We start from the raw sequence: 15,465 nt of genomic DNA on the forward strand, positions 1-15,465 counted from the left end.
CTTAGGGCACCCCATTCTCACCCTAGGGCATCTCTAGTCTCCAAAATGGCATTCCTCCTTTTGAACCCAGTTTTGCACCCTCTGCATTCAGGCTGATATGGCTATCTCTAAAAGTTTCCTCAAAAGAGGTTATAGGATGCTAAGTCTGAAATGGGCTTCACAGTGGCCCTTTTTAAAAACATTTTAAAAATGTTTTATTTATTTTTGAGGAGAGAGAGAGGGAGGTAGGGAGGGAGGGAATGAGCGGGAGAGGGGCAGAGAGAGAAGGAGACACAGAATCTGAAGCAGGCTCCAGGTTCTGAGCTGTCAACACAAAGCCCGACACAGGGCTTGAACTTGTGAACTGCAAGATCATGACCTGAGCTGAAGTCAGACACTTAACTGAATGAGCCACCTAGGTACCTCCACAGTGGCTTTTAATATGGCAGGGAGTTAGTCCAGAGCAGGGGGCTGGTGGGGGCAATGTCAGAATCCTGAGGCAGGGCAGGGAAGCAGGGGGATAGAGAAAGCCTTTCCGGTAATTCTGATGCACTGTGGAGGGGGCACCTTCACTTGAGAATCAGAGATAAATCAAAGTCTTTGTTTTTCAGCTGGGGAAGCAAAGGCCCTGCCCGGAAGGGCAAATGCACAGGTTAAAATGGGTAAACACATCTGTAGATTTTGCAGTGAGGCACAGAGTCAGGACACTGGGAAAGGAAGAGAACACAGTAAGGTTTCCTCTCTGAAACCAGTTACAACTGGTTAAAATGGAGGCCCACAGTGGCCTGGACAGGGAAAGGAAGGGTAGTGTATGGGATTCTGAGTGTTGCAGAAACTTTGCCTGTAGCCTTAGAAAAGGCCACTCTCCAGTCCCCCACCCTCATTTATGCTGCTGATTGGAGGCTGCCCAGGACCACTGTGGTCGAGTCTCAGTGTCTCTGAGCTCACTCTGAGCCCTCTCCTCCCTCCCAGCCATGACTGCCTGGGAATAGCAGCCGGCCGCCAGGAGTCTGGTCCTCTACAAACTCTTGGCAGTTTCTTGGTCTTGGGTTGAAAGTCCCCAGAGAACAAAGCCATATCTACAGAGTGGCCTTTGTACAGTGCCAGCCAGCACTGGCCATGCTAGAACACAAACTCCTCTGAGGTGGAGCTGCTGGGTGAAGGTCCTGGCCTCACTTTCCTGACTCGATTTTAGAGAAGGGAGGAGTTTGGTCCATGAGAAATTTTGCCTTTGAGCCCATTTTCGCTCCCAGGACTGCCCATTGAAGGCACGCTCTGTGTGTGTGTGTGTGTGTGTGTGTGTGTGTGTGTGTGTGTGTACAAGGTCTATTTTCTATGCTTGCTGCTGAGTGAACAGGAAGAAAAGGGCTGACATTGCACAGGGGGATTTAGATGAGTTGGGATTTACAGAAGAAGCCTGAGACAGAGCACATTGCAAAGTGCTGGGACAGATTTCTGAGGGTAACTGTGGAATTCAAAAGGAATTATTTAGAAAGACAACATGTCCCAAGGATCTAAGCTTTCTGGAAGTAGGGAGGTGGCCCAAGTGACCTTTTTTTCAGATCCTGCAATGTTGTAATTACACAGATAAAAGAATAGTTTTGACGTAGGACTTTACACTGTACGTTGGTAAGGAGAAATTTTAGTTATAAAAATATTATATATAGGTTTTTAAAAAAGAGATGGGTATGATAATGAGTGAGAAAAACTTTTAAAGGCACTGCTTAAAAGAAAACACTTGGGAGATATCCCAACACTCTGGCCTCTTGGGCACTGCTATCTTTTTAATTCCCTATATTCATGTTCTCTGGCTTATCTGTGAATTTGGTTAACACATTCCCCAGCCGCTCAATTGGATAAGATAAGGCAGAAGATGTTAATAGAGAACCCTCCATCTTTTCCCACTGAGTCTGATTTCAGGATTCATTGACTTGCTAAACCCAATCTTTTCCCTGAATTCTGTGTCCTATACGGGCTTATCAACATGGAAGATAATCTACCCGCCAAGCATCCAATGAGTGCCCACAACAGGCAGAGAGCAGATGGGGCAGGCAGCCTGTGGCCCTGGGGACCTGCAGAGAAAGGATGCTGCTGGGGCACCGGACGCTGGAAGGGGACTTGTCATTGGGACTGGCCAGTCTGGCTGTAAGGAGCACTCCTCCAAGCACTCACCTGCTCTACCAGGCAGTGGGTGTGTGCTTTCTACTCACCTCGGCCGGTGCTGTAATGCTGCAGCTTATCGCTGTACACGGCCTCTTTGCTGTAAGCCCGTTTCCTGTAGATGAGAGGAAGAGGAACTCTTTTAGCTGGAGTGCACCCCTGCTGCTCGGCTCCAGGGGTCTCCCCCAGCTCCCCTGTCCCGACGGGGGCTCGCTAGGGCATCTTCTGGGACTGGGAACTGGGCAGCTCTCACTTTAACATTTAGCTCCTGTCCTGCTTCCTGGAAGCCGGGTCTGCTTCTGGGTCCCCATCAGAGCCTGGGGCAGAGGTTCTCAGGATACCCATCAGCATGCTGGCTGTACCATGGAACTGCTCAGGAGAAGCCAACTACAGTGCTTTCCAGAGCAGAATCTGGGCTAACCCCCAAAGGCAGTAGCAACAGTATTAAAAATGCACAAGGCCTCAGGGCCTGCCCTTCTGCAGAACTTGGAGTTCCTGTTTTCCTCCTTGGCTCTCCTCCTGACTGCCTGCCTTGTGCCCTCTGCCGAGGGCCTTGGCTCTCTAACCAGACGATGGGTTGCAGTATAGGTTGTGATGCTCCAGTGGGTCAAATGCAATTTGGTAACTGTGGCTCCAACAGTGAGGGGGAATAAAATGAGGTTTGAAGATGGATGCTGTTTACCCATAGCCTTGCCCAGCTCTTATGGAGGATTTTATCCCAGGCACAGAGAAAACAAATAATCTGGACAATTCTAGGCTGCCTGTGGATTGAGATGGAATGATGACCATGAGCTTGACAGCAAGGCTGTGTATGGTCAGGCCCCGTCCAGTCTGCATGGCCTGGGAGGGGCCTGCATGTGGAGAGGGGCTTTCCGAGTCTGAGGTGAGCTAGTGGGAGCAGACGGAAGTAGAGGACCTACCTGCTACAGACGATGGAGATGGCCACCAATGACACCACGAACACGACCCCGGCTGCTGCCGAGCCAGCAATCAGTGGCAGCTGCTCCCTCAGCTCAGACTTGTAGTCATCTAGGTGAAAAAGAGGCATTAGAGTTCTTCCTGTGTGCTCATTGCATACAGCTGGGACTCAATGCATGACACTAAAGACATTATAAATGTGTGTGTGTGTGTGTGTGTGTGTGTGTGTGTGTGTGTCTATATGTATGTATATGTAGAGTACAGCTTCCATGCTTCAGAGCTAGAAGACCAACTAAAACAAAGAATGATCTTCAAGTCACAAATAAACAAGAACAACTAGAAGCAAATGACAGTAACAATAAAAACAAAACAGCAGGGATAGAAGCTCAGAATTAAATGCTGATGACATGCGTCCCCACAGCAGAGGTGACTCCAATCTACATCCCCTCATTTGGAAGGTATCTCAAAGGACGGTCAGTCATGCTAGGATACGTCTAAGGGGAAGAAGAAAAACCACTGCTGAAGGACTTTTGAAAACACACAGGTGTTGAAACACAGCACAGCGTATAGATTCTTTGAGCAGATATTTAAAGAATATCAGCAGCTGGGCAGCAGGTGCTACACCAGGAGCTGTGGAGGATGAAGGAACGCCGGAGAAATGGCCCGGCACTCCAAAGTTCCCACTCAAGAAGAATACGATCAAGGCCTCTGCCAAGGTTAGAACCGTGCTGTATTATGTGGGCAAAAGGGAAGCCCCTGAGTCACAGAGGTGAACAGAGCTCCCCGAAACCCTGGCTTTACCATGGGTGAGCTCTGTGATCCTGGACAAAGTCTTTAGTCTCTCTGACCCTCAGACTCCTTTCTACTAAAAAAGGTAATAATAAAACAATCAAATTATGAGAGGCACAGTTTGCAATGTCTGCACTATCACGGGTGTCCCAAATCCTAATACTCTTTTCCTTAATCCATAGAAACCACTTGGCCTAGCTGGCTATTATTATTATTATTATTATTATTATTATCATCATGCTTATTCCTTCACTTGGCATTAAGGACTGAGGCATACAGAGATCAAGCTTTATGTGTTCTATTATAATTAAGGTTGCCAGATACAGTAAATATCTGTATCTGCCAGATACAGTAAATACAGGCCGACCAAAAATACAATACTGCCACATACAGTAAAATAGGCCGACCAGTTAAAAGTGAATTTCAGGTACACAATGAATAATGTTTCAGTGTAAGTATACCCCAAATGTTGAATGGGAGATACTTACTTAGAATAAAATATTGTCAGTTCTTTATCTGAAATTCAAATTTATCTGGCCATCCTGTATTTCACTTGGCAACCTCAATGACAATAGCTCTTGAAGTGAAATTCACCATGTCCTGCATCAGAATCACCTGAGCCCGATAATAAACCATGACTTTTTCTAGGGCCCTCCTCAGGTCTACTGAATCAGAACCTTTGAGTGAAGAGCAGAATATCTCCATATTTACCAAATGTTCCAGGCGATTCTCATGCTGCCCAAAGTTTAGGAACCACTGTTCAACTCTGTGGGTGGAGAAAGAGACTTCCAAAGATAAGGATGTTATTCTCGAAGCCACTCCATAGACATCAATTTTAAAGACTGAAGGTATAGTGTCTCAACTGACAGCTTTCTGTAACATGTGTGTTTAAAAAAAAAATGGGGTGTGTGTGCCTGGGTGGCTCAGTCAGTTGAGTGCCCGACTTTCGGTTTCAGCTCAGGTCTTGATCTCACAGGTCAGGAGTTTGAGACCCACACTGGGCTCTGCACTGACAGTGCGGAGCCTGCTTGGGATTCTCTTTCTCTTTCTCTCTCTCTCTCTCTCTCTCTCTCTCTCTCTCTCAAAATAAGTGATTAAACTTAAAAAAAATTTTTTTTGGCAAAAGAACAAAATTCAAGGAACCACAATGAAGAGTCCATAAAAACATCTTTATAACTTAAAAACTTCATAAAGCAATGTGACCTTCAGTCTTTAAAATTGATTTCTAGAGAGTGAGAGACTTCAAGAACCAACATCCTTATCTTTAGAAGTGCCTTCCTCTGCTCACAGAGTTGAATGATGATTCTCAAACACCGGGGAGCATAAGAATCACCTGGACTGTTTGATAAACATGCAGATATCATGCTGTATGAATGGGTTAAAAAAAAAAGCATATAAGCCAAAGGTTAGCATACTAGAGCTAACAGCAGCCCATAGTAGCTCTGCTGTCATGTGGAGGTCAGTGCTGCCCAAAGTGTGGTCTTTGACCCTGGGCGGAATCCTATAGGTCCTTCGGCTCCAATGACCTATCACTGATCAACCTTCAACTCACCTTTATGCTGAAGACGGGGCCCAAAGCCTCAGCGAACATAATTACTACTGATGTGCAAACCTCAGTCATTAAGATAAATACTCCTGAATTTGGCCACTTACCAAAACTCTCTTATATCTAGCCCCTCTTGGGTTTATAAAACTTAACTGCCAAATATAAAAGGAATAGTCTTCTTGGGAGAAATTTGTTACTTCTTGATTTGTCTAGCAGAATTGCCAAGAGACCAGTGCTCAGAGCATTCTGAGTTTTGGGTTTTTAATCCTGTGTACTTCCTGGTGCCACAGTGCCCATAAATCTAGATGGTAAGTAAGGTGCAAAGAGGGGACAGAATCCTTAAGGAACAGGAGACAGCCTGCCTTCTTTTCATACCGGCAGCATTATTAACCTGAATAAATTGGCTCAGTTTCTACCCCATCTCACTATCCTCAAAATATGAGCGAAGATTCATCTGAAAAGAACTCAAAACGAGTTGCAAACTCCAATCCTACAGGAGCCAGAAAACTCACATTAAAGCATCTGGGTACAAATCACTGGGAAGGGGCAGACGCCCCATGGGGGCAGCCACCTCTCAGCTCGGGGGTACAGCCCTCCCCCTACAACACCCATCAGCTCTGGCTTCTTTTCAGCTTTTCACAAGAAAATGCACATTATGGTTTTCATATGAAATCATCTGATTTTAAATGTTTCTGGTGAAATGTTAAATTGTTAAACATCATAATGTGAGTCAATATAAAACCTCAGGTCCTATCACGCGCCTAGTCAGAGAGTGCTGGCCTAAAATAAAATGTTATGTAAAGGCAGACTGTTTTGTGTGTAATTTAATTAATAAGTGAAAAATTAAAGGCTCTCAGTTGAGGGGGTTGAGAAGAGACTGATATCTGGAAAACTATCAGGAAACAGCTCACAAATGAATAAATAAAATGGACAGACAGTGAACAGAAAAACGAAAGCATACACCACAGTAAATGGCTGGCTAAGGGAAAGAGTGGGTGAACACAGGCAGATATCCCATGCCGCCTCCTCAGGCTACAGGGAAATCAGATTTTCATAACCATTTAAAAGCGTGGTCTCAGAGGACCAGGAGAGACTGTCATTAATGGGGAACTAACAAAGCCCAAAGGTGGAAGTATTTTGGGTGACAGGCTTTCTGGCCTTGGGGATGGTTTAGAAGATAATGTCTGTCTATTATCACTGGATATACATGGCTAGAGTCACATGTGAAGCTGTTTCAAACAAGCTGAGATACTGGTTGCATGGGACGGCTATACCCCCAAATTTGCCCCTCTGTGTCCTTCCTGGAGACCTTATCTCGTGAAATTAGGTTGTGAGCTCAGCTCCCAGTCCCCCAGAACAGAGGGGTGAAGTGGGAGTGAGGGTGAAACAACGGCAACACCTGGGCCCTGATTCTGAGGCAGGAGGCACATGAACCCTGAGCTACGTGGGGGTCTCCCTGCCAGGACCTCTCTGCACGTGGTACAGAGACCCACTGAAGGAAAACCCAAGCGATGTTAGGAGAGAAATAGACCTGACTTCAGAAAGATGCCCTGCCTTGTGAATGACGCAAGAGTAATGCCCTGCCCCCACCCCCCCAGGGCAAACCCTTCCAAAGGAATCACACTGGAATCCAGTGAGAGGTTGGCACTTGGGCTGCAAGGGCAGCATTTCAGGGCCTCTTCCCCTCCCCCAAGTGCTGGCCCTGTACCACTTCACTGGCCTGCCTCTTACCGTCTGTCAGCGTCTGGAAGCACATCTTGCCACTGAACTTGCCATAGCCCGCCACCGTGCGGGCACGCACTTGCACCACATACACCATGCCTGGCCGTAGGCCGTCAATCCGCGCCGTGTTGGTCTGGCTCCTGGCCATGGAGGAGTTGAACTCATTGTGCTCCTGAAACAGAGTGAGGAGAACGGTCTGCAGCCTCCTCCTGAGGTCTGTGTCCCCACCTACTCCACCCTGGAGCACCCAGGCCCTGTCAGTCCTTGGTCCTACAGATCTGCTAAAAGCTGTCACTGGCCCCAGGCCCTCTCTCTGAATGGGGGACATCTGGCCTGGACTAAGGGAATGAAGGATCAGCTCTGTGTCATGAGGTGGCCATGCCCTAAAAAGGAGGCTCTGAGCTAATGGCTAGGCTCTCAGAGCCAGGCTGGGGGGCTCATCATCATTTTCTAGTCCTTCCCCATCCAGGGCTCAGTGCACATGTAGCTTTGCAAAATTCTGTTGCGTCTCCGATGTCAGTAGAAGCAAGCTGGGCAGCATCGGCCCTTTGTCTCCCCTTTTTTTTTTGGTTAAGGTTTATTTATGTTGAGAGAGAGAGAAAGAGCACACACATGAGTGGGGAGGGGCAGAGAGAGAGGGAGAGAGAGAATCCCAAGCAGGCTCCGCACTGCCAGCACAGAGCCCCAAATGGGGCTTGAAATCACGACTGTGAGATCATGACCTAAACTGAAACCAAGAGTCGGACACTTAATTGACTGAGGCACCCAGGTGTCCCTGCCCTTTGTCTCATTTCTATTGAGGACTTGCCTTTTCTCTCCTCACTCAGGATCTCCTCACCATGACTGTTCTAGATCACCCCTTAAGCTCCCTCAGGTCCTAGTCCTTAGCTGAGTGACTTAGTGTCCACTCCGCTGCAAAGCCTGAGGCCATTCCAAACCACCTCCCATACCTGCTTCTGCCTTCACTTTGGCCTGTGTCAGTCTGTTTGGATCCCAACTTCTAGTTCCCTCTCCACCAGCATCGGGAGGACATGTCTGTTCTCCCTGGAGAGCAGGCTCTGCCCCTTCTCACCTATTCAGGGGTCACCCCTCCACCCCCACCACTCTCTCCGGCACCTTCTGCCTGGTCTTCTATAGTCTCTGTTATCCACACATGAGTGTCCTCTGGTGTGCACAGATTTTTGCTCCTGTTTCTCAGCCTTCTGACTCCCCACCCAGAGTTGGTGCCTTCAAGGGTACTTCCTGTCTTTGCTACTAACATTTGGTTTGTGCCTAGACTTTTGTAGCCTCCTATCTTTTCTGCCACTCCCTCTCCACCAAATCCAAACTTCTTTTCTAACAGGACGCCTGGGTGGCTCAGTCAAACATCTGATGTAGGCTCAGGTCATGATCTTGCAGTTAGTGAGTTTAAGCCCCACATTGGGCTATGTGCTGACAGCATGGAGCCTGGAGACTGGTTCAAGTTCTGTGTCCCCCTCTCTATCTGCTCCTCCCCTGCTCACGCTCTCTGTCTGTCTGTCTCTCTCTCAAAAATAAAAACAAAACATTAAAAAAGATCTCTGACCTTCCCTAAAGTTATAATCAGATAAAAACAAAACTCCTAAATCTAGGTTTATAGGGTCCTCATAATGAAGCAATTCCAGTCTCTCACAACCCCCAAATTACCACCTCGCTGTCCCTTCAGGGGCCACACTCCCAGACCCAGGGCCTTTGCTTGGGCTGTTTTCCCGGTCTGAAATGCCTCTCTCTAGTGCTCCTCTGCACCCTGCATGTTCCTTGTGCCTGTATCTCTAAAGCCCCCTCTTCCAGGAAGGCTTCCCATGGACTCTGTTCATTGCTTTCTTTCATCTTTACACCCTCCCCTCAGCGCCCTCATATACACCAGCCTGGCCTCTGATCATTTTCATGTGTGCATTATGAAGACTGTGGGTTATCTCCAAGTGTACAGGAACAAAAGTTTCAACTCTGGGACTGCCCCTGTCTGTACCATCAGTCTCAGAGCAAAATGGGGACATCAGTGAAAATGAAGAGCTTAGGTCACTGAGAGGGAAGCTCCCAAGTCCCTGTGCAGATCTGGGGTTCTGTGATGAATTCTAGGCACAATGGTTTGAGGGGCATGGTAACAAATGAGGGGAAAGCTGACGGCAAGAGATGTGTAAGCCACAGCCTCAGACAAGCAACAGAAGTTTGGGGAGTTGAGCCAGGAGAAAAGAATACAGTGCAATGATTTAAAAAAAAATTGCTATTGTTTTAAAATATGCAAACATCTACTTTGCAAAGGCAGAGGTGACCTGATGTGCATTCACTCAATCATTTGGCCCGGCAGCCACATTTATGACATGCTACCATGTGCTGGGTACTACCTACACATGGTTTCAGGGGCCAAGTCATGGCCCCTCTCCTTGGGGATGCAAAATCTTGTGGGGTGGACCAGAAAATACCCAGATGCTGACAGCAGTGCTGACTGAGTGACTTGGCAGAAGGCAGCTTAGGGGGCTGGGGGATGGGGGGGGCGGGAAGAGCAGAGGGTCACCCAACTCAGGCTGCTAAGGAGACTGGGAGGGTGATGTTAGTTGAGTCATCAAAGGCAGAAGAAATTAGCCACATGGACAAATACAGAGAGTGAGAACTGAATAGAACACGTGAAAGCAAGGCCTAAAGAGATGAGAAGCCTGCAAACAACTGGGCCCATCTAGACTGTGGTGACACATGCGGTGGTGACAAATGCTTGGAAGTAGTTTTAAGAGACCACAGGCTAGAGGTCAGCTTGAATAGACGGTTGAAGGTTACACACTCATCCTCATGGAGGGGATATCCATTGACCTCTGGGAGGGACTGCTTGGAAGGAACTGCCCATCCATCGGTTTGATCTATTAAAAAAAAAAAAAAAAGGAGGATGCCCCCACCCCCCACCCCACCACCAATCAGGGATCCAGCAGAAAGAAGGCTGTCTACTATAGGAGGGATATTAGCTAGAACGCTGGTCATTACTGTCCTAACACACTGAAGATCTAAGACCTAAACCTATATAAATCACCTAATCACCTTGCAAATTAGGACAAAATCCCATTGCTACAAAATCCGGGTAGCTGTCTGGATTTTCTGGTTTCACTGGTATCTCTGGAATTAGGCACTGCTTGAAAGAAGTGAAACATCCACTGGGCAGCTCTTTTACTGACAACTGTCTTTTGGTGTATTAGTATTTGGATTGTGAAGACAAAACATTAACCCCTTATCACTTTATAGCCCACACATTCAAGAAGTTCCATGATTAAAATGAGTATTAATCCTTGTTCTCTTCAAACCCATTAATCAACTGCAGGCAAATGGGTGAGAGCAAAGAGCACGTGGCTTTTTTGTTTGTTTGTTTGCTTCATGATTGATTCTATAAGCATGTGAGAGGTATAGATCATCGCTATCAAGGGCAGAGACCATGGCTCCCATCCCCAACCTGTGGCCCAGGGCTGGCACCAAACTGCTCAATGGTTCAGTGCTAAATGAATGAATAAACACCACACTTCAGACCAGTTATTTGAACCAATCGATCGAGCACAAGATATTGCCAACGCCTGAAAGAGTTTCTAGGAGAAAATGATCCTAAAATTTGAAGGGTAGAAATTCCCAAGGCCTAAACCAGTCCATTCTGGCCCAGACAGTTATGAAGAGCAAGAAAGCGTCTAAACGCTTAATCATGAAGACAGCTGAGAGCAGATGTAGATGCCCCTCCCATGGTTTGCCTACAAGCGCTGACACCAGGAGTGAAAAGTGCTACAAGACAGTAAACAAGAGAGGATGATAAATGGAAGCATATGAAAATGGGAAGGAGATGAACATGGAGAGGCTCTGGGAGTGTCATCAGCTCGATGGCATCTGAGCTCTCTATTAATGAGCTGTTGGAGGAGGCGAAAGCCTCATTGATTCTATTTATAGAGCTGAAATTGAAAGGTGTTCCAAGCATAAATTGAGAGGGCAATGTGAAGTAGGAGACCCAGGGTGGGTTTTCAGGGGTTGGAAAACTATGGCCCATGGCTAGCTACCTGTTTTTGTAAATAAAGCTTTATTGGAACTCAACCATGCCCACCTTCTGATATATTGCCTATGGCTGTTTTTCTTCTACAAAGGCAAGTTGAGTAGTTGGGACAGAGACTATATGGCCACAAACTTAAAATATTTCCTATTTGGTCCATTATGGAAAAAACTCTGCTGACTCCTGGCTTAGAAGAAGTGGCACAGAACGGAGGAATGGGGATTTGTTTCTTTGGGGTGAATCCAGGATATCTACTGGGCTGAGTTTTATTGTGTTTGCATCTCTAAAGACCAGGATTCGCCAGCCTCGTGGAGCAGGTAGGCAGATCATTCTGCTTATAAGAATTTGGATTTAAAATTAAGATACAATCTTTTATTTCACAGGCCACATTAATTTTGAGATCCTCGGCATCAGCATGATTGCTATCTAGTTCCTTACTGAGCTCGGAAATTTTCGCCATTGAAATATAACAAAAATGTCCATAGTTTTGATTCTCTATGGTCATGGGTAAGTCATTTAACCTTTCTGTGACTTAGTTCCATCACCTATAAATTGGTTATACCTGGCTTTCAAGTATCTTTCTTTTTATTTCTTTTCAAGATCAGAGCTAATGTATTTGTGAATATCTGGCACATAATAGATACTCAGTGTATGATGATTTATTACCACTGTGGTTATTTCAAAATACCCTCACAGGGTAATGTATTTTTCTTTATTTGTATTAGAAATGGTCCAGGCAATGTAACAGATCTTACAGTCAAGCACTTTATAAGTGAAGGAGAGTTCCGTAGTAACATACCGTATGGTAACCAATGCTTTGGCAAAGAATCTTCTGTGTTTCCAAGGAAAGCATTCTATCCTCTGGAGTGAGGACAATAATATGCTTCACTGAGGTGTGGAAGCTGCCTCGGGCATTGGGCTGCTGTGCATGTGTGTCTGTTAATAATTAGTATAAATTACGGAGAAGTAGGGACGTGGTCTGAAATGGGAGAATAAGCTTCCTTCATAGCATCAAAAGTTGAAGTTCATTACAGTATTTCAAAGGACAAGGCTTTCACGTAAAGGGAAAAGTAGCAGAAGAGGTTGGGTGTGGGCTGGAAAATGAGGAGCCAAGGGACACAGGCAGGAGCCTGTTACGAAGCCCAGCCCTATGATGGCATGAGTGCCTTTGGCAGGGCAGATGAGGCAGAAGGCAGGCGGTTTGTATGTACGTAGCTGATCTCCAGCACTGCCTTGTGTGACAAGCTCACTTCCTGGCTGTGTGCTTTTGGGTAAGTTTTATTTTGTTTTGAACTACTTTGTGCACTGGCTTCTTTACCCATAGCAATGATACTAATATTTACCACACTGGGTAGTGAGGACAAAAGTAGATAATGCTTATAAAGCTCTTGGCACCCAAGAGGGGCAGACTAGGGAGAAATTACTATTATTTTTCTGAGGTGAGCTTATAAGGCTCAAGTTCAAGTGTGTGTGGGAAGGGGCACTGTTAGAATCTTTCTGGTGATTCTGACATTGCATGATATGCTGGCCACACATGATAACTCTATCAAACTCTTAGGTCAATTTTGATGATGAAATGAGACTGTGTGGACAATTGGTCCAGGCAGATTGGTTCAAAACATTGTGGAAACCCAACATTTACTTTATTAACTGATAAAAAATATCTAGCAAACAAGGGCTCCCAATTCAAAGCTGATTGGATATAATGGTTGCTTATGAATCCAGATGGTTTAAATTACCCCCAATTCACAGAATTATCTGAATCAACTGTCTACAAAACCCAATATTCTCTAAATGGAATAGAACGTTACCTAATCCTCACCTTGCTTGCAAGTTCGGCCGCAAGGGCGGAAGGGTGTACATCCCCACAGACTAGATTGGTGATCCATCTAGCCCTCCACTTTCAGGGACACAAACTGCTACTATTTTACAAATGTGAAAACTGTGACCCAGAGTGGTTAAATAATTTGGCCATGGCTGCACAGCTGGTTAGTTATGGAGGGCACTAGAGACTAGAGCCCTCCTTCCCCAGGCAGTCACGTACCACTGTTCAATACTGCCTCCGTCCTGGAGGGCTGTGAGTCTCCATCTCTTATCCTCTCTCCACTGACCTACTGGATAGTTCTGCCGGGCTCAGGGCTTTCATACATTTACATACTGACAGCTTCCAGATGGACTTCTCCAACCTGGCCTCTCTCCTGAGCTCCAGGCAGGGACATCTAGCTGCCTGAACTACTGGCTATCTCAGAAGTGTTTTAGACATCGAGCTGAACTTCTGTCCCTTCCCTTATCACAAATATGCTCTCTCACAACAAGCACTCTTCTTTTTTTTCTTTTTTTTAACGTTTATTTATTTTTGAGAGAAAAAGACAGAGCATGAGGGGGAGAGGGACCGAGAGAGAGGGAGACACAGAATTGGAAGCAGGCTCCAGGCTCTGAGCTGTCAGCCCGATGCAGGGCTCGAACTCACAAACCATCAGATCATGACCTGAGCTGAGAAGTCGGACATTTAACCGACTGAGCCACCCAGGAGCCCCAACAAGCACCCTTCTAAGTCAATGGTGGCTACCTCCTTCTATCGGGCCAGGCCTAAACCCTCCCACATCTGTTAGAAATCCCGTTGCTCTGCCTTTAGTTTATATATCTGGAATCTACCCTGCTTCACTAGCCATCTCCTTCCATCCAAATCAAGCCACCATCATCCTTGTTCCAGTTGGTCGTAATCTAGTAGGCCTGTTTTTAATGGGACAGCTGAATGGGCCTCTTAAAATGTAAGTCAGATTTTGTCTCTTCTCTGCTTCTAACACTGCTATATGAATCCTCATCTCACTCAGTGGTTAAGCTAAAGTTCTAAGGTCCAGCCTGATCACCTCCCCTGGTTACCTCTCTCACCTGTCTACTACTTTCCCACTGTTCGTACCACTCTAGTCATGCCAGTCTTCTTCCTGTTCCTAGAATCACCAGTCATGACCCTGGCTCAGGGCCTTTGCACCGGTGGTTGTCTCTCTCTCCCCCACTTCACAACAACCTCACCTCTTTCAAGTCTTTACTTAGAAGCTACCTACTCCAAGAGGCCTCCCTTTACCCTCCTATGTAATTCTGTAACCTGTTCCTCCCCTAAACCTGACCCTGATTCCATTTACCATGCTCTGCTCTATTTTCCATGGCATCATTCATTTTCTAACTACTATATGATCTCCTTATTTATTATGTTCCTTTTTTGTCTCCTTCTGTTGGAAAGTGAGCCCTGTGAGGGCAGGCATCTTTGTTTGGATCATGCATATACCCTGAATAGTACTTGCCAAATAGCAGGCACTTAATCAATACTTGTTGAACCAATTAATGAATGGAGTGTCTTTACAAACGATGTGCTGGGTCAGTATTTTCCTGGGATTTTGCAAATGCTGCAGTTTAACAGGGTGGGAAGGAGGTACTGCCTCCCCTACAGAGACCAAGGGGACGAACTCCACAAGGCACCACTTCCCTACTTGGCAGTGTGTGCCCTGCTGCAGGTCTCAGGAGCAGCTGCTAAAGAGCAGTCAGTGGGCAGCACAAACATTTCTTTTAATTTCTGTCTCATCCTTCAAAATTTCCACTTACATGTCCTCAATCTCTATGAATATGCTAGTGCAGTAGTACATGCATATGACCTATAAATACACAAACATATATTGGAAGAACATGATCAAAAACTTTAGAGAACACAGCTCTACAAAACCACAAAATCTTTGGGAAGTTCAGGGGACACCTGGAACTTTGTAGCATCTCTGTTAATAGAGAGAACATATGACTGGGAAAAATGGGATTGGTTCTGCCCATACCGGCCCACTGAACTGTTCAGACAGCAGGGTGTAGGCTGGAAGATTCTCTCCTGAGTTGACACAGGAAGAGTCTGGACTTTGGAGACTTTTGCAAACGAAGACCCGATGAACTCTCCCAAGGAGCCTCTGGCTTCCATCAGCAGATTTTTCCCTCCCTCAGGATTTCCTCCAGTTCTCAGATGGCCACCATCCCCCGGACAGTAGCTGGCCCTGGGTATTGAAAGACTGAGGACGGAGCTGGCTCACCTTCTCATAGTACCGGATCTCATAGTCCAGGATGATGCCATTGGGCTGCTCCGGCTGTGGCCATGACAAGGTGATGCTCCTCATGGTGGCACTGACCTGGTGCATGATGGGAACAGTGGAAGGGGCTGTGGAGAGAGGAAGAGACAGGGCAGATGAACAGACCCTCGAGTATATGATATGCATCATCTTTCAGAGATAAATGAAGAGAGAAGTGTCTCTGGGTTTGAATCTACCCTTTCTTTCTTACCAGCTGAGCT

General features: G+C 46.3%; 1 protein-coding gene across 3 annotated transcripts in view; it reads right to left on the reverse strand.

The window, feature by feature from the left end:
• EPHB1 (EPH receptor B1) overlaps positions 1-15,465 on the reverse strand; it is a 476,611-nt gene that overhangs the window by 82,425 nt on the left and 378,721 nt on the right. For all 3 annotated transcript variants that reach the window (XM_053221422.1, XM_027061797.2, XM_027061798.2), the window contains exons 6-9: positions 15,209-15,333; positions 7,124-7,286; positions 3,060-3,168; positions 2,190-2,254 (exon numbers count right to left, since the gene is read on the reverse strand). In XM_053221422.1, the coding sequence (XP_053077397.1) occupies positions 2,190-2,254; positions 3,060-3,168; positions 7,124-7,286; positions 15,209-15,333 (462 nt within the window). The remainder of the gene's footprint in view (positions 1-2,189; positions 2,255-3,059; positions 3,169-7,123; positions 7,287-15,208; positions 15,334-15,465) is intronic.

Source organism: Acinonyx jubatus, chromosome C2 (assembly GCF_027475565.1).
Source record: "Acinonyx jubatus isolate Ajub_Pintada_27869175 chromosome C2, VMU_Ajub_asm_v1.0, whole genome shotgun sequence".
NCBI lineage: Eukaryota > Metazoa > Chordata > Mammalia > Carnivora > Felidae > Acinonyx > Acinonyx jubatus.